Source organism: Perognathus longimembris, chromosome 5 (assembly GCF_023159225.1).
Source record: "Perognathus longimembris pacificus isolate PPM17 chromosome 5, ASM2315922v1, whole genome shotgun sequence".
Classification (NCBI taxonomy): Eukaryota; Metazoa; Chordata; class Mammalia; order Rodentia; family Heteromyidae; genus Perognathus; species Perognathus longimembris.
Genome location: NC_063165.1, coordinates 14,487,489 through 14,511,644, shown reverse-complemented (window position 1 = coordinate 14,511,644; position 24,156 = coordinate 14,487,489). Strand labels below are relative to the sequence as shown.

The following is a 24,156-nucleotide window of genomic DNA, read 5'->3' as shown; positions in this document are numbered from 1 at the left end:
TTATATGTTCTAAAAATAATTCGTGTATTTGTGTGGCTTAGGAAAGAAAATGTAGCGCTAGCTAGATGAGATTGCCTGCAGAGATAATCCCAGAATTCTAGGAGTTGAGGCAGAAAGATGGCTAGTTCAAGAACATCACTCTACGTAGGCAGGCCTATTATACATAAAGATACTCTCTATAACAAACAAACAAACAAACAAAAAGGAAGGGAAATACAGTGTTCCACCCTAAAGTCAAATGACTAATTTAAAATCTTTACTTCGTGAGCATTTGGTAAACTATAGAGTTCAGGAAATATTCTACATCTCTGTAGTTCTTTAAAGAGCATCAGCACAGCCATGTACAATATTTTCTTTGTCATTTTGATGATAGAGTTGATTTCCTAAGATAATAGCTTAGGAGAAAATATCTTCAGTAGCTTTGAACTGTATATTTAAAAAAAATTCACTTAGTTGAAATTTATTTATTTACTCATTTGTTTGTTTATTGTTGACTGTGGGGCTTTGAACTAAGGACCTGGGCACTTTGCCTGAGCCTTTTTGTGCTCAAGACTAGCTCTACCTCTTGAACTATAGCACCACTTCCAGTTTTTGAGTGGTTGATTGGAGATAAGAGTCTCACAGGGACTTTTCTGCCCGTGCTGGCATCAGACTGCCATCTTCAGATCTAAGCTTCCTCAGTAGCTAAGATTACTGGTGCCCAACAATTTTTAAGGAAAGAGTATTACCCTTGTTTTCAATATTAAGTAAGTAAAAGAGTGGAAACTAGTGCTCATAGATTCTAAATGCTATAATCCAAACATGATTTTAGAATCTCACTATTGGCAAAAATAAAATACTATCTGTATGAGTCCTATTTCATATTCTAGGCTGTCTTTTCAAAAATAATGGTGTGTTCTAAATATTATGGTTAGATGTCTATAGAGAATAAACCAAAAAATAAAATATTTACATGATTCATCTTCATGGTTTTGATTCAGACTGAGCGGAAAGCTCAGAATAATATGATACCACAAACTGAAAACATAATTTGCTGGCATTATGCTCCTTTTCCATTGTGCACAGGGAGCATTTTCAATTTAGAATACTTTCAATGAACCAGCATTACAGAGAAGTACAAAATAATTGAATCTTTTAAAGTATTTTTCAATCTAAATGATTCCATTTGTATTTCCTAGAGCAGAAACTTCTATAGCACAAAGGACAAATAGTAAAGAAATTCTCTTCTAAATATAGATATTATATACCATGATCATGTTCAATAGTCTTTTTTATTTTAAGATAATTTTCTTAGCTGGGCATATTCAGTGATTGTCAGAAATTCCAAACTCTCATTGTTTTTCTCAGAAGTTAATGAGAACTACTCTTTACTTTCCTCCTGCCTTATTTTGTGCAACTACTTCATATTTTTCTTATGGTATTATTTGAGTAAATTAAGTGACATATTTTCAGTTTTGTTCCCTTCAATAATACATGGCAATTATCGTGTAAAAGTTGAAGGATGGTAAACATTTTCAGCTATTCTGTTATCAAGCTACTTATATCTGTCTGTTATACTGTAAATCATTATTTCAAGAAATAAAGAATATGTAGAATAGAAATCTTCAACAAGCAGTTGTAGAAATGAATAATAGTGGTGGGGAAGAGATGTTTCTTTTATTTTATTTAGACATTTTTGCCTGAAGCATCACAAGCAGCAGTTATGTAAATATGGATTTCCCTTTGTTTCTACTTCTTTCCATGTCCCTGAAGCTTTACAGTATAATTTTGAACTGATACACTTTTAAATAATTCTCCATCTGTAAACTATGGATCAGTTTAAATCCCAAGTTTTAAGTTACAAATAATAGAGTAAGCATATTTAGAAATTTTTGAAGTGAATAAACTATTTGGCTTGGCTTTATGTTCTGAACAAGTTTGTTTAAAGTGACAATGACTCATTGTCTTCAAGATTTTTTTAAATCTTGAGAATAAGTTTTCTCAAAATAAAATGTATTGATAAAATAGTGATATGAAACATAATTGCACATTGCATAGCTGTAAAAATGAGGTGAAAATGATTTTTTCTATATAATTTAAGTATTCAATAGAACTGTGAGGAAGTTACAAGTATTATAAGTTTGTAATGTTGGAAGAACATTTCTCCTTCATTTTCAAGCCATTTGTATATTTAAACTAGATTTACAAGAAATATCTTTTCATGAAATTATCAAGAAGCATGTGATTTGTTATTGCAGTCAATAGAATAGTATTAAGTTTATAAGCTCTGAAAGTTTTCATAGAAGTATAAAACAATGTAGAGGTTCTAAGTAACTTTCTGTTCTAATATTACCTTACTGAATTAAAGTCCAGTGTTTGAGAACAGATAAGGAGGGATGTGAAGTCTTTGTCATAGTTCTCATGGTTTTGATTGCAAATTTGTGGCAGGTATCCACAATTAAAGTGCCTACAGAAAAGTTTAGATAGAACTTGTGCATGTTGCCCATTGAAAGGACCTCTGTGTGCCATGTAATCCATGCATGTAGGAAGAAAAGGTAACATTTTCCCATAATATTCAGACTATAAGTGCCACTCTGATGGACCAATATGTAGAAATGCTCATTTAACCTCAGAAGGTGTGAAAATTATTTCATAACCTTTGTCAATGCTTTGCTTAATTTTTAGTTGACATATTTTCTATAGTAAAAAGTTTAGGAAAACTTATTTTCCTTAATTTATATATACTATTTTCATACTACATATGAAAGATACATTTAATAGCTACTGAGTACTTATTGTATACCCGCTAGAATTCTAGGTGGTGTAGATTTACACTTAACAATATCAGCAACATTCATTGCCATCAAAATACTAATAGCCTAAAGTAACAGATAAGTATATAATTATCAGTGGAAACAAACTTCATAGGATATACTGCAGAAACTACCGTAATGGTATTTGAAAATAAAAGAACTAACCAGTCTATAATAAAGGTATTGTGAAAGACACTGTTAGAAAATACCATCTTTATGTATGAACAGAAATTAACTAACTACAGGAGAAATCTTTCCTTGAAGAGGTGAATGATAGCCTGAATAACGCATACAGGAAGCTATGTTTGTTATTGCTCCAGATTTTGTCTATTTACTACTTGAATTATGACACAAGTAGATAAGTATAGAATCAATTACTCAAGGACTAGTAACAAGGAAAACTAAGGAGGAAAGCTCTGGCTATTCAACATGGCTTTAACATCTCTGCTAAGGAATTTGGAATTTCTCCAGCACAGACATCACTGAGGGGTTTAATGAAGGCAGTGACATGGTATAATATATATTTGAAACAGTATATTAGTGCTTCAGTGAAGAGAATGACTTGGATGAGATTCAAGACAAAATGCTAACAGCGAGAGTAGTTAAGATCCTTGAGAAATAATTGCTGAGGAGAGAGGACTTTAGATGAAGTTATGACTACAGGAAGAATGGAAAGCATCCAGGGCTTAGTTGATATCACAGACATAGAGATGGCCATATCAGTGATGATTTTGTATTTACCTTAAAAAATAAAAGAAGTATTTGCCTTGAGAAAGTGAGATCAGAGAAAGCTACTGAAAGGCATGAAGTTTGAATGTGGAAATGCAAGTGAAGATACCAAAATCAAACTTTAACTTCTGAGATTTGACAGTTGAAATGACTTTAATTAAAGCCATAGTAAACCATAAAAGATGAATCACATAGGAACAGGCAGGTTCAAATAAATACTGGGAGTCGTCGAAATATAGATAGTGAATGCCACATATAGAGAGGCACAAACAAAAGATTACATATAGGATGAGAAACAAACAAACAAAACCTTAAAATAGCTTAGCAAAATACATGTATAACCGGCAGTTGATCACCTGAAGACCATGCCTTATTATTCCAGCTATGCAGGAGTATGGAATCCAGAAGATCGCAGTGCAAATTCCACCCATGCATTCCATAACATTTCACTTCAAAAATAAGCAGTCAAAATCTGGGGTGCAGGCAGGGCCAAAGAGGTAAAATTCCTATTGACCTACTAAGATTTCCCTAGTATCTCTCCCAGTAGATAGATGATGAGAAAAAAAAAATGGGACAAGTTATTAAAGTAAACTCCAGACTATACAGGGCCTTAGCAGTTGGCTCATTGAAAAAATGGAAATGATACTTGATATAGAAGTCCTGACATGAGTTATGTCTAATAACCAATGGATCCTTACTATCATACTCAACCAATGAATGAGCTTAGTTTCTATGGGTATGTTGCAAAAGAAAATGTAAGATAGTACCTGGATGTTGCAAAATAAGAGTAGAGGGGACCTTTTTTTTTCCTTAGGTGAAAAATTAACACTGTAATCATAAGGCAGTAATCATAAATGAGACAAGACTTGAAAAAGCCTATTAAATAGACATGTATTGTAGGATTCTCAGATAGCTATAAAACATTAGTTTAGGCTTTCAGTTGACTCATACTCCACACTAGCTTATTTTTTTTGTCTAAATGTATGTGTACCAACACAAAAATAGAACCCTGATATACATTAATGGCCAAATATATTTATTTCAAAAGATCGTTTGGCCTGTAGCAAAGTACCCTCTTATGTTTAAGTTTTGGAAAAATTTACATACATTATGTAACTTGAACTTTGTGTCATTACCTGGCTTCCTAAGTTTATGAAAAGATGATTGGTTTAATTTTTGTCAAGGCAAAATGTTCAATCAGTTTTCCAACCTCTTTCCATAGTCAAGCTGCTACATGTTTGAAATCAGAAGTTTCAGGTCAATGATAGCTAATCTCTTTGTGGTGTTCTTTTCTGAGTCATTTCTCCAGGAAAAGCAATAGGGAAAAATAATAGCCTAACCATTTCATGTGGATATGAAGTCTTGAATGTATTTTAGAAAAAATATGTTTATATCGTAACAAGGCAAGGGTAGAGTGGAAAATTTGAAGTCCTGAAATTACATTTTACTTTCAAATTTGAATTTTTTTGTTGATGAAAACTTTGATAGTGTCAGACAAGTGTCATATTTCAACTCTTCTCATTCTAGAGAACGCAAGACTCAGCCTTCAATTACTGCTATAATTTCCTCCCTTGTGCTTATTTCCCAGATCGGTTTGCTATGCTAGCAAACAATAATCTGCAGATTCTCAACATCAATAAAAGTGATGAAGGTATATACAGATGTGAAGGGAGAGTTGAAGCCAGGGGGGAGATTGATTTCCGTGACATCATTGTCATTGTTAATGGTAAGCATAAAAAACTCGTGAACATTCTGTTTATTTTAGAATCAACAATCAGTAGTTCCCTAGTAAATATCAAGGTGTAAAAGAAAACTCCCTAGTTCTCTCATGGTTCACGTTACCAGATAAGACAGCCTCAGGGGCAGGATCTGAAGATTTATTTCATGTTCCCATTCTGACAACACTTTTCAAAGAGTGTGTATATAAATAGCTTTTTGTCAAGTTTATAGTTGTTGGAACAATGCCAAAATTCCATCCCAGACTAATGCTTTTAAATTCTGAGTTACTGACTCCTTAAACTAATGTGTCATTATTTGAATTTTTTGAAATAATAGAATTAATTTACACCTTGCAAATATTAATGGATATTAGTGAGTAAGTTTGATGGTATCTCTAATGTTCAAACTTGTTCTTCTATTATATTCCTTAGTGTAAAAGGAAACATTCTGTGAGGCTCAGAGAGGAATTAATAGAGTTATTCTGTGTCTTTTCATTGTTCCACTAATCTGATATGAGGAAGCTCCCATGGTTCCCCTTCAGCTTCTCTTAGAGAGTTTCTTGTCTCTGTTATCATGTTTTCCAGGTCAGTAAAGTGACTGAGTTTTCTTCCTGAACTTCTTCCAGCTGTGATCTTTAATGTCAATTTCACAGTTCTACTTTCTTCTTCACCAAAACCTACACACTTCATGTTGAGTGTAAGACACAGTCACTGAGTTCTTTCTGCACATAATGAAGTCTTTTGTAATTAGCCTATTACCCTGCCATGGAGACCTGTGTTTCAGGCCCATGTAAAGCAGGGTGTCCATGGAGATCTAGGTTTACAAAAGCCTTTTTGGGGGCTGGGAATATGGCCTAGTGGCAAGAGTGCTTGACTTGTGTACATGAGGACCTGGGTTCGATTCCCCAGCACCACATATATAAAAAGCGGCCAGACGTGGCACTGTGGCTCAAGTGGCAGAGTGCTAGCCTTGAGCAAAAAGAAGCCAGCGACAGTGCTCAGGCCCTGAGTCCAAGGCCCAGGACTGGCCAAAAATATAAATAAATAAACAAAAGCCTTTTTGGCAATTCAGAATATGGCAATTAAGGTTTTCTTAGGTGACGGATGATTTGACCTTCATGTGGGGAGATTTCAGTGTAGAGAGGACAAGTTTAAAATTTTTTCTAATTCCTCTACTTTTGTGTTGATATCTATGCCTATACATAGACAGATAGATAGATAGATAGATGAAACTTTATGCATTCCTTATCTTTATTATTTTATGTACATTAACTGAGGGTAATATATAGTAACGACTTTGTTGATTAATAATTCAGCAGGTCTCCATGCTTTGTTTTTATAAAATACATATGATAACATCTAACTGAATTTCATCATGACCAACTTGCTGCACAAAGTATTCTCTTACAATCATAGGGATTATAATCCAATGGATAGGTATAAATCTCTTTAAAATGTGCTAAATATTTAAGCAAAAATATTTAAGTAAATACATACTTTTGCTATTTATGATATTGCATAAACTTTTATATGCAACCATACATAATTTACAGTGAATACTATTTCAAATATATTTAAATAAAAATGTCATTGGGATAGCATAGTATTATAATTCTTCATGATCTCTACCGATATAATTTCCATTTCTATTGGCATTAAGTAGGTTTTCATGAGGGTCTCAGGGTGACATTGCACACATGCACACAAAGTACCCTGGTCAAATTACCCCTGCCAAATCTCTCTCTTTTACTCCATTCTCATTTGAAGCATTTTCAACAAGTTTCATTGTTCTATTTTCATACATGAAAATAAACTTCTTTGGCCATATTTATCATCATTCATACTCTTCTTCAGTCATAATTTCTACTTTCCTAATTATTTATTATATTCATTTCAAATCGTAATCTGTTTCTGAATTTGATCTCTAAGGGTTTGTACTGATAATTACATTTATTTTGATGGAAACTGCACTTGTGTCTGGGTATACAACTGAATATAGTTGGAAGCTTCAAATCCATCATGATTTGCATTAAACTGGAATATTTCATTCTATGTCTTATATTCACCTATAATTTATTAAAAGATAAATGCTGGAATGACTGCTTCTCTGTCACAGAAAATAGTCGTGTAGGTAATACACAGTTTCGCTTGTGTGCCGGTCTGATGGCCCAAATCAAAGCATCTCCGCCTGAACTTTTTTCTAACAGATTCATGCTCAGACACTAACCTACCTGACATTCATTGTGTAGACAAAGCTAATTAGCCGCATTTTTTGTTTAGGGTCACACACTTTCATACCTTCAAATTCCTAGACTGTGTTTTCTTCAAAATAACAGTGCACAAAATGACTGCTTGCCCTCCTGGAGGATGCTGTTGAACCCTGTCATGGGAATGCTTTGACTATGGCCTCCAGACAGCTATTATTTTCTCTCAAAATTTGCCTTGACTTTAGCCAGGATAAACAATCCTTCTATTCCAGTCTTGTTGACTCTTTTCCTGTGAATTGGCTTCTAGTAAATAGTGAGGTTCTCTGACAGATTTTCTTTAGAATTCCTCTCCTATAAAATCTCATGTAGACTTTTCATTGGAGATTTTGAGACTATAATAAAAATAAGATTTTAAAACATCATTGTCTCTCAGTTCTAAATTTTGAAGCTTGTTCTATGCCTTTGCTCTCAATTAGTACTCCAAGCCATGTCATTTGAGTGCTGCTAACTTATACATTTAATAATATGGCCTTTTGTCTCTTTTTCCCTCAAGTTCATAGAAATCTCAACCAAATACTAAAACCAACTCTCTCTCTTCATGTGCATTGCCTCTTTATCACATTTTGATTCTGTAAACCTTGATTTTCTTTATTTTCATGTCTATTCTTTGCAAATATCCCCTTTGTATTCCACAAACTCTTATGTCAATGTTGATTTGAAAGCTATCTCTCTAGTTTCTTCTGAAGTACCAACAACATTACATGCTATATGTCTTTTGTTTTATATCCCTTTATGACTTTCTTAACTGGTATATCAAGCTATTTATGTTTCTCAACAAAAACTCTGTCCTTCGCTTGGGGAAGTATTTCACCAGAATTTCTCATTACAAATGAGAAGATTTGGTTTTCTAATGCAATCAAATAGGTGACTTTCTCTGGCCAATGGCACTGGAGTAAACACAATCATAATATACAACAGTAGCTGAAATTATCTTCAAGAAATACATGAGATGTTTCTTCATATTCTCTTGTCTTTTTTTCAAATCTATAATTATGATCTCTATACATTACCTTTACAATAACAATAAGAATAATATATGAATAATTCATTTTATTGCAATACTCTAACGTGATAAAAAAATCTGTGGTGTTTTAGTAAAAATAGTCACAAAATCCTTCCAACTTCATTTCTACATAAAAAGGTGAAGCAAAGCATTTTGATTAAATTATGCTTTTTCATAATTAAATGAGAAGGAAAATAACAGTCAAATGACAATGTACTTAATAGTCCCAGTTAAAATCTGAAAAAACATCCATCTTTTCTAATACCAGTAATTATTATGTTATCTCAGAGACAGAATGACAGATCATGCTCCCTATATGAAATTCAAAGTCAGAGGGTTGATTTATTGTGTTTAATTACTAGGATACATAACATATTAGTTCTTATGTCCATCATCTTTGGGTATAATACCACATCAATACTGAACTGAAAGCATTGGAGAGATACATAATTATAACCATACTTCTAAGTGTCTGTCTGACCATGTTGTTTATAATATGCAGAGACAAAATATTAATATAATTAATTTTGGGATTTTTACATTGTCATATTCAATTTAATATCATGAAAATGCAGTGAATCACAATTTATGCTGTACTTTGAAATTTAGATTCTGTTATGGACGTTAGTGTCTTGTTTATTGCAAACAGTTGCATTTCTGTAGCAGTTTCAACATGTCCAAAATGTGCAGCGTATACAATTTTCACAACATAATTAGTTAGAAATTGAGGAAGCTTAATTTCCAAGCTGAATTGTTCATGAAAATCTATTTTCATACTCGCTATGGCTTAAGCAGTTTCTCTTCATAAAATGTTTTATAGTTGTTTGAAGAAATTAAGTGTAGTTAATCAGAAAGAACATTATGATTTGACACCTAATTTGAAAGCCCTGTCTTGAAGTAGTGAATGATTGCTTATGGCATTGCCAATAACTGAGAGGACCCAAATAGGAAATTCATTTATGGCTAAAATAGATCTAGTACTGACTCAGTCGTTGTGGTATTGCTTTTTATGAGATATATTTCGTACAAGTATATGTTTGCTACAATACAGGTGCATTGTTTATTTTAATATACTAAATTGTAAAATAGCATTGGAATGTTTGTCCTATTTATTGTACAAAAGGATGTGAAGGTACTTTAGTACTTATAAAGTTATTTTACTACCCTTTTACTTATTTAACACAGAAAATAACTACCTAATTTTAAAGGTTAGGAATTTTAAAAAATGGACAAGTCTCAAAATAGTGTTAGTGAGTAAAGTTCCAAGTCTGTTCACTCTATGTCCATTTATCCATTAGTGCCACCAACAATCACCATGCCTCAGAGGTCTTTTAATGCTACAGCAGAGAGAGAAGAAGAGATGACTTTATCTTGCAGGGCTTCAGGCTCTCCAGAACCTACCATCTCCTGGTCTAGGTAGGTTCAAATGTCATGTCTTTCTGGTTTGTGGTTTTTGTTTTTTTTTAAGTATTTATTATCAAACTGAATTACAGGGAGGTTACAGTTTCATACATTAGGCATTGGATACATTTCTTGTACTGTTTGTTACCTCATCCCTCATTGCCCACTCCCCCGTCCCCCTTTCCTTCCCCCCCCATGAGTTGTTCTGTTCATTTACACCAAACAGTTTTGCAAGTATTGCTTTTGCAGTTGTTTGTCTTTTTTTTACCCTGTATCTCTCAATTTTGGTCTTCCCTTTCAATTTCCTAGTTCTAATACCAGTATATACTGTTTCCCATATACTAAGATAAGATACAGAGATAGTGTAGGTACAACCACAGGTGGGTTTTACAAGAAGATCATCAATAATAGAAGCTACAGTTACACATGTCACATTCAAAGTAGTTACAACTGTGATATAACAATCATTTCCATAACATGGAGTTCATTTCACTTAGCATCATCTTATGTGTTCCTAAGGGTATAGCTATTGGGCTCTTGTGATCCTCTGCTGTGACTTGCCTAAACCTGTGCTAATTATTCCCTTGCTTGTGTTTTTAATGAAGCTCTCAGAATAAGGTTTGGACTCAATACTTTGGGAAAGAAACAAAGCATTGTTTTCAATTTCGTTAAAAATATAAGTGAGCACTTGTGGCTAATTTCTGTGACCGTAGGTACTTAGGAGGCTGAAAAATGAAGAATACAAACCCAGGAAAAAAGCAAGATCTATCTTCAAACATTACCTGCACCGAATGGGGATGGGATTGTGAGCCAATGATTAGACTCCCTGTCTAGTAAGCAAGAGAGCTAGAGATAGATTCCCAGTATTTCCCACCCCAAAATGGAAACACGCGGGAATGCTGCTACACTCTTGAAAGGACTGGTTCCTCAAGAGATTAAACATAGAGCTTCCCTATGACCTATCAATTACACTCCTGGAGCATTTACCCAAATGACCACAGACCAGCCCACAGTAATGCCACCAGGAAAACCATGTTCATTGCAGCATTGTTTACCATAGCCAAGGTATGTAATGAACCCACATGCCCCCTTACTGGACAAATGGATCACAAAAATGCAGTGTATATACACAATAGAATTCTATGCTTCCATCAGAAAGAAAGGCATTGCCCCAATCATAAGGAAATGGAAAGACTTGGAAAAAAATACATTAAGCAAAGTAAGACAAGCCCAAAGAAATGTAATAATTTTTCTATCTCTCTAACTGTCTATCTAGCTAGCTAGCTGTATCCTGGTCATAGGACTTGAACTCAGGCTTTACTACTCAAGAAAACACTGTATCTCTTTCATGAACATCTAGGTTTTTGATATTTAGTTGGAGAAAACAGCCTCATGGACTTTCCTTTTGGGCTGACATTGAACCATGATTCTCAGATATTAGACACTTGAGGATCTAGGAAAACAGGGATGAACTACCAGCATCCAGATGTTATAAAATTGTTTCTCTAATGATTTTATATTTTCATGGATAGTTTCCACTTATGTTTATTTTAAATTTAAGATTTGTTTACATTTGCTTTCTTATGCTTCAATGAGAACATAAGTTATAATAAACCACATTTAGAAGATAATATGATGGCAATTATTTTTTTGTTAATATCCATGTACATATCTTCCTATCTTATTGTTTTTATCTCCTAGTTGGAATAGAATAAAATTTTATTTTAAGCCTAAACAGTTATTTTAGAATCAATAAAAAGTATGATCTAGCTTAATAGGAGTGTAAAAATTGACATTTATAGAAATAAATTTTAGAGTGAAGTTTATAGTTAATGTATTTATCTCTAGGTGAATACATATCATTACTATATTTAAAAACTCCTATCAGCAGCAGGGATTGTGGAGCAGCAATTATATTACTATTGAGATCTAGGCTTCTGTCATACAATAAGTAAGATTGGGGTGTCTTTAACAGCAGAAATATTCATCACCATGATTCTGAAACCTAGCTTCTCAAAGTCATGGTGCCATGCAGGCTGGTTTTTGAAAAAGCCTCTCTTCCTTGGCTCCACAAATGGACATTTCTGTATTCAGTCTCCTCATTGCCTACACCTGAGGGCAAGAGATCCTCAGCATCTCCCCCTTCTCGTTTCAGGGCAGGAGTATCATGCAATGAAGACCACATGCATGTAACTGACTCATTTTACCACCAAATATGAATTTCTCCTTGGAAGTTAGGATCTCAGTGCTGATGGAACTTTCACAATTTAGTTTGTACCAACAAGGAAGAAGATAATTAAGGACCCCCAACCTACATATTAAATACTTTTTCACAAAGAAATTATGAACACTTAGTGCCCTGCAAATCAAAGTGTGAGCAAAGACAGTGGCTCTCCATAACTTTTCCCTTGATTTCCATTCAAACTCTACTGAAATACCCTGTGTGTTAGTATTAATATTTCATTAATTTAATGGATCATATTGATTTTCAGATATCAAAATGATATTTCAATGCTCAATTTTATACAGTACAATGGGAGACACAAGAAAGAGGATCAGTTAGAGGCCATCCTAGGCAAACATGCTATCAAGACAGCAACTCAAAAATAAATAAAAAATAAAGAATTGGACATGGTACTTCATATCTGTAAGTCAGCTATGAATAGGTGAAGCTAGCAGAATTGTTGTCCTAGACCTTCCCATATAACATTTCAAGGTTCTTTTCTAAAATAATAACTGAAACCTTCACTATCACAATAAAAACAAAAACCCAAACAGAACTGGAAGTGAGGCTCACATGTTAGAGAAGTTCAAATATACCCTAGTTATCACCAAATAAATAACACTAACAATACATGTACACACACAAACACACATTTGATTGGGATATAACATTGTCTCTCAGTGCAAATGGCCATGAAGTAACCAATAGCTAGACTTTAAACAAAAATGTTACAATGTGTCCTTAATAATGAAATCAACTTAAAAAAATCAAGCTTTATTTTTTTAATTTTTTTCTTATTTAGGAATGGTAGGCTCATTGAAGAAAGTGAAAAGTACTTATTGAAGGCAAGCAACAAAGAACTCACCATCAAGAGCATAATCAATAGTGATGCAGGCCCATATGTCTGCAGAGCCACCAACAAAGCAGGAGAAGATGAAAAGCAAGCATTCCTCCAAGTCTTTGGTAAGTATTATAGCATAGTGGTTAAAACTGCAATATCAGACCAAATGTATCATGCTTTCTTTTCTTTGTGGATGCTACAACTAAAAGATAAATAAATATATAAACCTATACAGGAACTGTACATATAAATGTATATGACAGGATAATATTTGTGGGACCATTTGAGAAAAGAAGTGGGGAGAAATTGATAGAGGATAAACAATATGAAAAATGCATTGCATCTGTTAATGAACATTTTAGATTGAAAGCCGCTGAACAATAGGGGAAAGTGGAGAGAGGAAATGAAGAATAAATAAGGGGTCAGTCTAATTAAAATACTGTAGTCCGTGAACCACCATGATGAAACGTTGTTTTTCTAATTAGGTTGTTCTAAAGAAAATGGAGGGCTGGGAATGTGGCTTAGTGGTAGAATGCTTGCTTGGCATACATGAAGCCCTGTGTTTGATCCCTCAGCACCATATAAACAGGAAAAAAAACAAACAAAAAAGCTGGAAGTTGGAACTGTGGCTCAAGAGGTAGAGTGCTAGCCTTGAGTAAAGAGAAGCCAGGGATAATAGTCAGGCCCTGAGTGAAAGCCCCAGGACTGTCAAAAAAAATGAAAATAAAGAAAATGAATGGCAGTCATATAAAACAAGTCTTGATATAAGGTTGGTAATGAGGACCAGAGAGGGTAAAGAAGGATATTATATCCAAACTACTTCATCTTCTTTTGTGGAAATATAACACTGAAGCTTACTGAAATTGATTTAGGATGTGGGAAAGAGAGGAGGAAGAGTTATGTAAGGAGTTAGATGCAGATATATTGCATACATAAATGTACATACATGTGCACACCCTCCACATATATGTATTCATAAATATGTGGATTTAAAGGATGTAATGATAATTTTGTGCTTTTAAGAGAGCAATGAGTTATTGTGGATTTAAAATTTGGTAAATGTTGACAGGAATTATACTTGTAAGTTGCTTTCTAAGACATTGCCTTGTTTTTCTAATGATAGCAGAAGAACATGACTTCCTAAAGTTGTTTTTCTCTTTCTCTTTGTGACACTCTTGGTACTCCAGCAATCAAAGCGAGTTATTCTAACTGCTCCTAAGTTACTCATCTCATGCTGCACTTAATATCCCATGTGGGTTTTAAAGTCTGAACATTGTACTCCAATACCGATTCAGTAATATATACACTTTCTACAGTACAGCCTCATATAATACAACTTAAAAATGAGACTACGTCTGAGAATGGTCATGTCACACTCGTCTGCGAAGCTGAAGGGGAGCCTATTCCAGAAATTACTTGGAAAAGAGCTATAGATGGCATTACGTTTTCTGAAGGTGATAAGGTAACAATATATACAGTGAACCATTGAATCGTTTTATTTACATTTTATTGTAAAGGTGATGAAAAAAGGGATTGCAATTGCATATATCTGGTACTGAGTACATATCTTTTAAAATATTTTCTCCCAACTTGCTCTCTCCCTCCTCATCCCCCCACTCAGAGCCATGTATTTTATTTTCAAAATAGCGTTTATTGAGTAGCACTGGTGAATTAGTTCCCCCTTTGTCCTACCATTTCTGTGCTTCCCCATCCCGTCTTCAAATCAGATAAACTTACATGCAAAACAAAAATAATGCTTAGCAAATGAGCTTCAGGAAAAGGAAACAAGAGTTTTTGTTTTTTGTGGGTTTTTTTTTAACTTTACCTTTTTTGGGTTTTTTTCTTTTATACTTTTTCCATTTGTCTCTGTTTTTGGTTTCTGTACCTTTTGTCTTGTCTGTAAGTTTGCCAATTCAGTTTTTAAGATTAGTAAATCTCTTTAGCAGCTAACTTACTGAGTCACCCATAAAGTCAATTAAATGGTTTATTAGAATTATTTCTCTACCATAAAGTTAGTCTGAAAATAACTTCAGAGGACAAAATGAATCAATATGTAGACTTTTAAAAGTGTTTTGGAATAAGTTTAAATGTCTTTCAGTTTTTCAACATTATTTCTGCATTTGTTTCCATGACTGTTGGTATACATCCAATCTTTACAATATTTTATGGATTTTTAAAATTTATACTCAGTGTACATTAAAACAAAACTAATTTGAACTAAGTAATAAATAGAACAGAACAAAAATAATATATATACCATAATGTAGCATAATAAAGATAAATATAAGCAAGAGCAGCATTCTATTTATTTTTATTTTTTTCATTTTTTGACAAAAATTAATTCAACTCACTGGGCATTGGTGGCATACTCCTACATTCCTAGCTACTCAGGAAGTGGAGATCTGAGGATCACAGCTTTAAATAGGAAAGGGCAAAAAACTACATGAGACTCTTAAAAAAAAAAAAAAGGAAGGAAAGAGAGGAAAGTTCAGGGACAGCATCCAGCCCTCACCAGGACTTACACACACACACACACACACACACACACACACACACACACACACTTTCAACTGTCTTAAAAATTGGTTAAACAGGGCTGTGATGTAGCTCAGTGGCAAAGCGCTTGCCTAGCAAGTGCAACGTCCTTGGTTCGATCCCAGTACCAAAAAAGAAGACAAAAAAAAAAAAAAATTTGGTTAAACATTGCCACATAGTTCACTGCAATGAAAGAGAGAAAAAAGGTTGTGATGGAATGAAATGATAAAATTAGTATTTCACTTCAATGATTGCAAAATAAGAATTGAGATATCTCTCTTATCATTTTACTCTTTGAAGTATTGATTTTGCCTGAGTTCCATCTTTTTCTACCCTATTTCCTCTGCATGATGGAATTTTTATCACAGTGGGTTAGAGGTACACTCTCTTCATATATATCTATATCTATATCTATATATCTATATCTATCTATTTATCTTGTCTTTAATTTGAAAAACAAAATTATAAAATGTCAATGCAATGTGAGAATTCTGGCATTTGAAAGAAATATTAGTTAACAGAATATCATAGCCCTTTCTGTGTAATGGCTGTCTATTCTGAAATGTGTTAATTTTCTGTAACATCAGTAAAAAGTATATATATAGTGCACTATCTAATACTATAGGGAATTTCTTCCATTTTTCAATTTAGCACATTTCCATGGATAAGCTTATTCTGGGGTAATTATTTCATGCCCTTAGCTTTTATTAACTGAATTTTCACATACCTAGTTCTGTGCTTTCCTCATTTTTCTCCACCTTAAAATTCCTAAAGGTGCTAGCACGTCCTTTTAAAACTAGCTTTATTCTTTAACTGATATTTCTGCATGTATATGCTGAGGATGAGCTTCATGTTACAATTTTATCAGTACAATGTGGTTGACCAGAAAGCTGTGAGGTGTGTGTGTGTGTGTGTGTGTGTGTGTGTGTTCTTAGAGCTGTAACCTAGACTATCCCAAATGACATGCAAATCTTTTTTTCATTACTTTATTAAAGAATCTGTATGTTGAAGTATTTTAACTTCTTTTATTTTTCAAGTCTCAATCATTAAAAAGTTAAAGAAACTTTATGTAAATTTATTTAGAGGATTAAAAAATTAAAACAATTAATTTCTATGTGAATAAATAAACTAAAAAATAATTTTTATTGTGAAAACTATCCATTGACATTTTAATATCTGTGGCTAATATCTGAATAACAAACACCCTCTTTTCTTCTATTATTCTTTATTTTGTTAACAATAAATTTCAAAACTGTAATACTACCCGGACTTTGGAAGTTGAAATTATTGTTTTGAGTTTGAAATTTCCCATATAAATTTTTCACTTTTAACAAGCTTATTTGAACCTTTTAATAAAAAAAATTCACATTTAAAATGTTGATAACTGGGGCTGGGGTTATGGCCTAGTGGCAAGAGTGCTTGCCTCATATACATGAGGCCTTGGTTCAATTCCCCAGCACCACATATACAGAAAACGGCCAGAAGTGGCGCTGTGGCTCAAGTGGGAGCAAAAAGAAGCCAGGGACAGTGCTCAGGCCATGAGTCCAAGCCCCAGGACTGGCCAAAATAAATAAATAAATAAATAAATAAATAAATTGATAACTTATTTTATTTCTTAGAATTAGAAGAAAGGTGAGGAGCATGTTATAAAATGTTTTATGTGTTTAGGTGATTATTAAAAACATTACCATCATGCTGGGAATGTGGCCTAGTGGTAAAGTACTCACCTCGTATATGTGAAGCCCTGGGTTCCATTCCTCAGCACCACATATATAGAAAACAAAAGCCAGAAGTGGAGCTGTGGCTCAAGTGGTAGAGTGCTAGACTTGAGAAAAAAAAAACCCAGGGATAGTGCTCAGGCCCTGAGTTCAAGCCCCAAGACTGGCAAAAAAAAAAAAAAATCATTATCACCTTTATCATTTATATATAGTTTGAAGCATAGTTCCTTGTTGTTATTCTTTACTCTTTTCCTTATTTACTGTTTATCTTACTCTTCTGAATAAATTTGGGCTACTAATTAACCTACAACATAAAATCTGATAACTGAAGTTTAATTAAATAGTATCTATCATAGATGATAATGACATACCATTCTGGTTATGGAAATTGTTATGAAATTCTATTTTCCATAACAATCTCCTGATACAAATAAGTTTCTACATGTTTACCCCAGAGATTAATTAATTTAGTTAGTTACATTTTTACCCCATAGTTTAATGGATTGATCAATTGATTTACCTAGGAATATATGCTTAACTTGATTATAACTTGAAGTGCTCTAGAGGGATTTCATTTTGCATTTTGGAAAGTATCTCTTAAATCTACGTCAAAATGAAATTAAAATCCTACTTCTTTTAGCAGAAAAATGTCCTTAACAATTATTAACCTCCTGACAGTAGCTTGGGAACTTAAATATGAAATTATAGTTATTCTTATGAAGAAACCAGTCAAACCTTTCATGAAATTACAAATGTGTAGATAATATCTAGTGAAATACCTTTAAGACCCTGACATTCAGACAATTAATTTTATTATTTTCCATTTATTTCTTTATGGTATTAGACCTTCTATTATACTAAATTGCACTTAGATCTTCCTAATAAAAGTTGTACAAAATTTCAGGTCTTAGGGAAACAGTGTTTTTGTTTTCATGGAAATTGGCCCAGTCAAAAATTTGTACCTGGGTGTCATTTTGCTACCCAATGTTTAACTTCAATCTTATTCAGAGGAAGACTCAGCTTCCAACATTGATGAGCGGAGGATCTTAGCCAGTCTATAGTACTGGATGCTGGTCTCCCTTCCTAAAGACAGATAATCAGAATTACATACATCAACAGAGTTTTTCTATCAGCATCTTCATTTTCCTTCACATTTTGTACCCTTTTAGTTTTTGTCTTCTCCAGGAAAAATGTCACATTTTTTTCTCTTTTTGTTTCTTTTTTTTATAGTCTCCCACAGTAGATAATAAATATTGATTTGGAATGGATACTTTCCTATAGTAAAAAGTACCTAACAAGATATTAAGATAAGAAAAAAAAGAATAGGCTGTGCTTCCCAAAGCAAGGTTGGTTGAAAAATTTAACTTTGCAATCATTTTTTTCAACAACATGGTTTTATATCTATATTTAAAGACTGGTTCCTTCCATTTGTTTTGAGGGAATGCTATATTGTCTGTCAACCTCAATATTAAATATAAGTGAAAATTTCTACCAAGTACCTGTGTACATCATAACACAAGTCATTTTATCTGTTACTCCATATCTTTTTTCTCATTCTTTCAATTTCCTTTGTGGGTTTGCTAAGTGTGAAAATGGAAAATGGGATGAATGGTTATTTTTTCTACCACATGTAACAGAATGTTTCATGAAATTTAAACTTTATTTTAAGTCAGTACATAATGCATGGATTAGAAGTAAGACTTTCAAGGTAGGGCAATCCTGCTTGTGATTTTAATGTACATGGAGGGTGGGGGGCTCAGATCATTCCACTGAAATGGGCCTGAGGAAAGTAGAATACTTATGTTTTAACTGATATTTGAGCACTTCTCTATGTATATCTGTAGGATCATTAAAGATCAATAATTAAGTCAGAAATGAGCAGCATGTAAAGCATTTCATCATGAGTATCTTTAGGCTACATCTTTTATTCATCTATGAGTTCAGCCATGTCTTCCTATCCAAACTCAGTGGACTCATTCATTACTTAGCTAATCAAGTTAATAATCAAATTATGACACCCTATCATCTCTCATAAAAAGTCTCATATATGAACCCATCAAAGGACCATAGAGACTGATTCTTCTAAAATCTAAATACATTAACTCTTTCATATATCAGTAGTAGAAGTGAGAACTCTTGCCTTATTCCAAATCACAGAGAAACCCTCCAGTTTTTCACCATTCACATGATCTTGGCTGTAGATTTTATAAATGAACGTTCCAAATATATTGTGAATATTCTTTTCCCAGTTTTCTAGGAGTTCAAGTTTTTGTATGTGTTCATTAATAAATTTATTTTAGTAAAGTAAATAAATAATAAATTTATTTTAGTAAGTGAAAAGTTCTACCAAGTTTTTAAGTACTCCCCCATGAATGTTATAAAATGATAAAAATTTGTAAGCAATTACTTGCATGTGAATGAAGTATTTCACATTATCACTATGAAGCATTCATTATATTGCTAACACATGACATTTTCTCTGTGTCATTTATCTACTCTTAAGATGAAGAATCTATAATTATTTTATTTCTTTTTTATTCATACTAATAGTAAATTATAAGTATCTCTACTAGAAATTAATCTCTCTGTACTGAATGAAAAAGGTATAAGTTATAACAGAAGATGGCACATACATACACAATGTGTGGATATTCATGTAGAAAAAAGTTATGGTCTTGATATCAAACATAATTATATACAGGATGCTGTAACACAAGAATTAATGTACATAATCTATAGCCTTCTTAACCTTGACTACACTACACTACAAGTTTATATATTGGAGCTTAATGAATCAATAATAAGTGATAATTGTAATGATGGATTTCCTACTTTGCATGGCAGATTAATTGCTTTATTTTTAAAGTCATCTATTTATAAGCTTTCTACAATTCCTGAAGTTTCCTTACTCAAAAGATCTTTTGGTGATCTCAATAAAAACATATTTTGAGATGCAATTTTAAAATTCCTATACACACTTTGATTAAATTTAGGTATTTTCCAAATTTTTATTCTCCTAGCTTTCTATTAAATTATTTTAAAGTTGGGTCATGTCTTTCCAACTTCCATATTCTGTCTAGATGTTTTCATATAACTGACTAAATAGAACAGGTAAATTACTAGGTTACTGACTCTAGACTGGGAGATAAAAAGAGTCAATTTCTGATTGTAGAGAAGAATGCTATGGGTCATATTAGCATCTCTCAGCACCTGTAGATTTGAACACCTGCATTTTTTCTATCCAGTGATAATGGGCTATTCTGCAGGATTTTTTATTTGAATGGCATTTTTTAAGATGGAACCTAATGCATTTTTTCGAGCTAGTGCTCTTAGAGCAATAATATAGGTCCCTGCTGGGCAATAGCCAAAATGGATACTTCTCTGATGTAGGTGGTAGAATATAATTAGCTGTGCTGGAAATCTTTCTGATGCTTTTGGGCTTGCTGAGAGATGGGCTTTCAATCATTTATGACTCTCGGAAATCTTTCCTAACCCACAGTTTGAATAAAGATTATCTGAGAATCTAGTCATATGTTAATCATGTCTTTTAGAAATATTTTAGAAAAAAAATTCTAGGAAATATTTTAAAATGAAAATCTCATTTAAAAACATAATTTCTTACCTGATTAAGAATTTGATATTCCTTACAAAGAGTATTTTTTAATGTCGTCTCAGGTGTGCAATATAATTAAATAAAAATTCAAAATTTTATCAGTATTGTTTGGGAAGAATGTTATCTCGCTATGGAAAGAGAGTGCAATTGGCTTCAACAGCAGAAATTAAACTATGTTCGTATATATACTGTATCCTACATTCAACATTTATTGGTATTTACTGCTTATGAAGTAATTATTGCTTGAATGCAGTAGAAGGAATGGATGATATCCAAATTAAAAAGCATTCTTGGACAGAAAGTCTATGAGCAAAAACACATAAACATCAAGGTGACAGATATTATATGGTGGTATTTAAGTTTATAAAGTCAGAAGAGACTAAATATTTATGAAGTTATGATACTTTTGCCAAAAAAGGCTGTAAAAAAGAAACAAAGGGTTTTTCTGAATTTTTTTCTTATGACTTTATTCTTTACCTTATGTAAGTTGTACTCCACGCACATCTATGGGAGAGGGGGTGGATACAAAGTCAGAGGTAAAAGGGTGGGAAAGTGCAGCAGTGGAGCACACTGGGCATTGAGGAAGTTGAACCCTGTTAAGTCGTGAGTAGAATCTGGAGGCAGGGACTGGGAGAAAATGAGGGAACAAGATGTCACTATGGGAAAGGAAATATACTAATTATGTAAAGGCAACAATGCTGTATATCACCTTTAAAACAACAATAAAGTTAATTAGGAAAAAAAATGTTTCCCAAGCAGCAGAAATACTTTAGTAGCTGGAAATGCATTGCCAGAGAAATGAGAGATTTATATTAATATCTTTTCAAGATGTTAGATGTCTTTCTTGGTCACAGTCAATACGAAAATGTGCTTATTATCTGAATTACAAAGACACCCTCTCAATATTCTTTAAGTCAGGCGACTAGAGAATGTGAATAGGTGAAGCAGAGAAAGATTGTTTAAAAGAAATACATGAAGATGAAAATGTTGAAAAGTGTGACAATGATCAAAATACTTTGAATTCAAGAAATGCTTTGTTAAATGGCAATTTTTTTAATTACTTAAAGATAATAAAAGAATTAAAAGTCCATTAGAATGTGAAAAATAAGAAACACTGTTGCTAGAAATGGAAAACCAAGGCAAGATGACAGACTCAAATATCTCCCTACTTAGGAAAAGTGTATAATTGACTTGATAAATACTGAATATCAAAGGCTGAGCCTATAGCATATCTAAGGCCATGGAAAACAATCAGTATCATTTATGGAAACAAGTGGACAATGAATTTTACATTTCATTAGTGTGTGTGTGTGTGTGTGTGTGTGTGTGTGTGTGTGTGTGTTTGTGTCCCAGGACTGGCAAAAAAGAAAGGAAGGAAGGAAGGAAGGAAGGAAGGAAGGAAGGAAGGAAGGAAGGAAGGAAGGAAGGAAGAAGAAAGAAGAAGAAAGAAAGAAAAGAAAGAAAGAAAGAAAGAAAGAAAGAAAGAAAGAAAGAAAGAAAGAAAGAAGGAAAGAAAGAAAGAAAGAAAGAAAGAAAGAAAGAAAGAAAGAAAGAAAGAAAGAAAGAAAGAAAGAAAGAAAGAAAGAAAGAAAGAAAGAAAGAAAGAGAGGAAGTAAGGAAGGAAGGAACAAAGAAAGGAAGGAACAAAGGAAGGAAGAAACAAAGGAAGGAAGGAAGAAACAAAGGAAGGAAGGGAGAGAAAGAAGGAAAGAGAGAAAGAGACAAAGAAAGAAAGAAAAGGAAGGAAGGAAGAAACGAAGGAAGGAAGGAAGGAAGGAAGGAAGGAAGGAAAGAAGGAAGAAAGGAAGGAAGGAAACTACGTTTATAAAAGCCATGTTTTCCTGGAACTATGTTCATGCATGTATTCAGAATCACTTTAGTCTGAGTTGCAAAGAATATTAGCCAGCCATTTATTATATAGACAAAATAAAACATCAAACTATTGATAAAAATCAACTCAAACATAATAAATCAAATGTCTAATAAATTATAGAATGTATGAACTCATTATACTTCCTTATTTTGTGATATAAAATTGAAAGAATAAATTACTTGCTTATTTGTCACTACAGCAAAAGATTTTGTCAGGTAAGAAATAAATCTAGTTATGCCAAGTAAGCCGTATATACTAATTGCTTTTAAAAATAAAAACTGTAGAATATTGGATTATAAACAGTGTGCATTGTACTCACAAACCACCATGTTGAATTAAAACCCCATTTTACAATCACTTAAGTATAATATGTAAATAAATAGATAATTTTTTGTATCTATAAAATATATTTCAGGGGCTGGGAATATGGCCTAGTGGCAAGAGTGCTTGCCTCATAAACATGAATCCCTGGGTCCGATTCCTCAGCACCACATATATAGAAAATGGCCAGAAGTGGCGCTGTTGCCTAAGTGGTAGAGTGATATCCCTGGGCAAAAAGAATCCAGGGACAGTCCTCAGGTCCTGAGTCCAAGGACCATAACTGCTCCCCCGTGTATGTATATACGTATGTATATGTATATATACATATATATATACACTATAAATCCAGATTAATCATTTCCATAGTGTTACATTGACTTAATTCCCATGAATAACTTAATTATGATTGTATTTTAATAATTTACCTATGATGCATAGTGAGCAAGTTTTACTGATGAATACTACCTTTTTTTTACCAGTCCTGGGGCTTGGACTCAGGCCCTGAGTGATTTTCCTGGCTTCTTTTTGCTCAAGGCTAGCACTCTACCACTTGAGCCACAGCACCACTTCAGGCTTTTTCTGTTAATATGGTGCTAAGGAATCAAACCCAGGGCTTCATGCATGTTAGGCAAGCCCTCTACTACTAAGCCACATTCCGAGCCCCAACACTACCATTTTACTTATAGAAAATCTAAAGTTGCTTCTTAGGGACTCTATCATACGGTTTTGTTACATTTTTAAACCACAGAATGGGAAGCCGAAATATTGGATAAATATTTATTTCATGTGTAGGTTTTATATGGAACTGAAGAAGCAATGCTGTTGCTTTCTATCTTCTCAAGGAGCAATCATATGCCAACAAAAATTTCTCTAAGAAGACTGAACATGCAGCTTTTTAATAAACAAATAGTATACTAATAAAAATCAGTTGTTTAGCAGAATATGTTTTCAAGTATATATTACATGTCAGTGCTCCTATAATCAAATAAGCAAATAAAATAAGCAAGATGAAAACTGTATGTCAACACTATAGGAACACTACTGCTGTAAAGTAAGAAAAATGAAGGCATGAGTTCTTAATTCATATGTGTATGTGATAAATGGAGTAAGTTTGACCATAG

At 33.2% G+C, this 24,156-nt stretch overlaps 1 protein-coding gene and 1 long non-coding RNA gene across 3 annotated transcripts in view; one reads left to right on the top strand and one right to left on the bottom strand.

Moving 5' to 3' along the window:
* Nucleotides 1-24,156, top strand: part of Ncam2 (neural cell adhesion molecule 2) — a 297,979-nt gene that overhangs the window by 187,244 nt on the left and 86,579 nt on the right. For both annotated transcript variants that reach the window (XM_048345940.1, XM_048345941.1), the window contains exons 5-8: nt 5,110-5,247; nt 9,808-9,925; nt 12,937-13,097; nt 14,292-14,437. In XM_048345940.1, coding sequence (XP_048201897.1) covers nt 5,110-5,247; nt 9,808-9,925; nt 12,937-13,097; nt 14,292-14,437 — 563 coding nt within the window. The remainder of the gene's footprint in view (nt 1-5,109; nt 5,248-9,807; nt 9,926-12,936; nt 13,098-14,291; nt 14,438-24,156) is intronic.
* Nucleotides 5,857-23,321, bottom strand: LOC125351231. The gene is made up of 3 exons (XR_007210915.1): nt 23,311-23,321; nt 22,717-22,722; nt 5,857-5,872 (listed from the first exon to the last, which is right to left on the bottom strand). It is a non-coding gene; the product is annotated as an uncharacterized LOC125351231 (long non-coding RNA).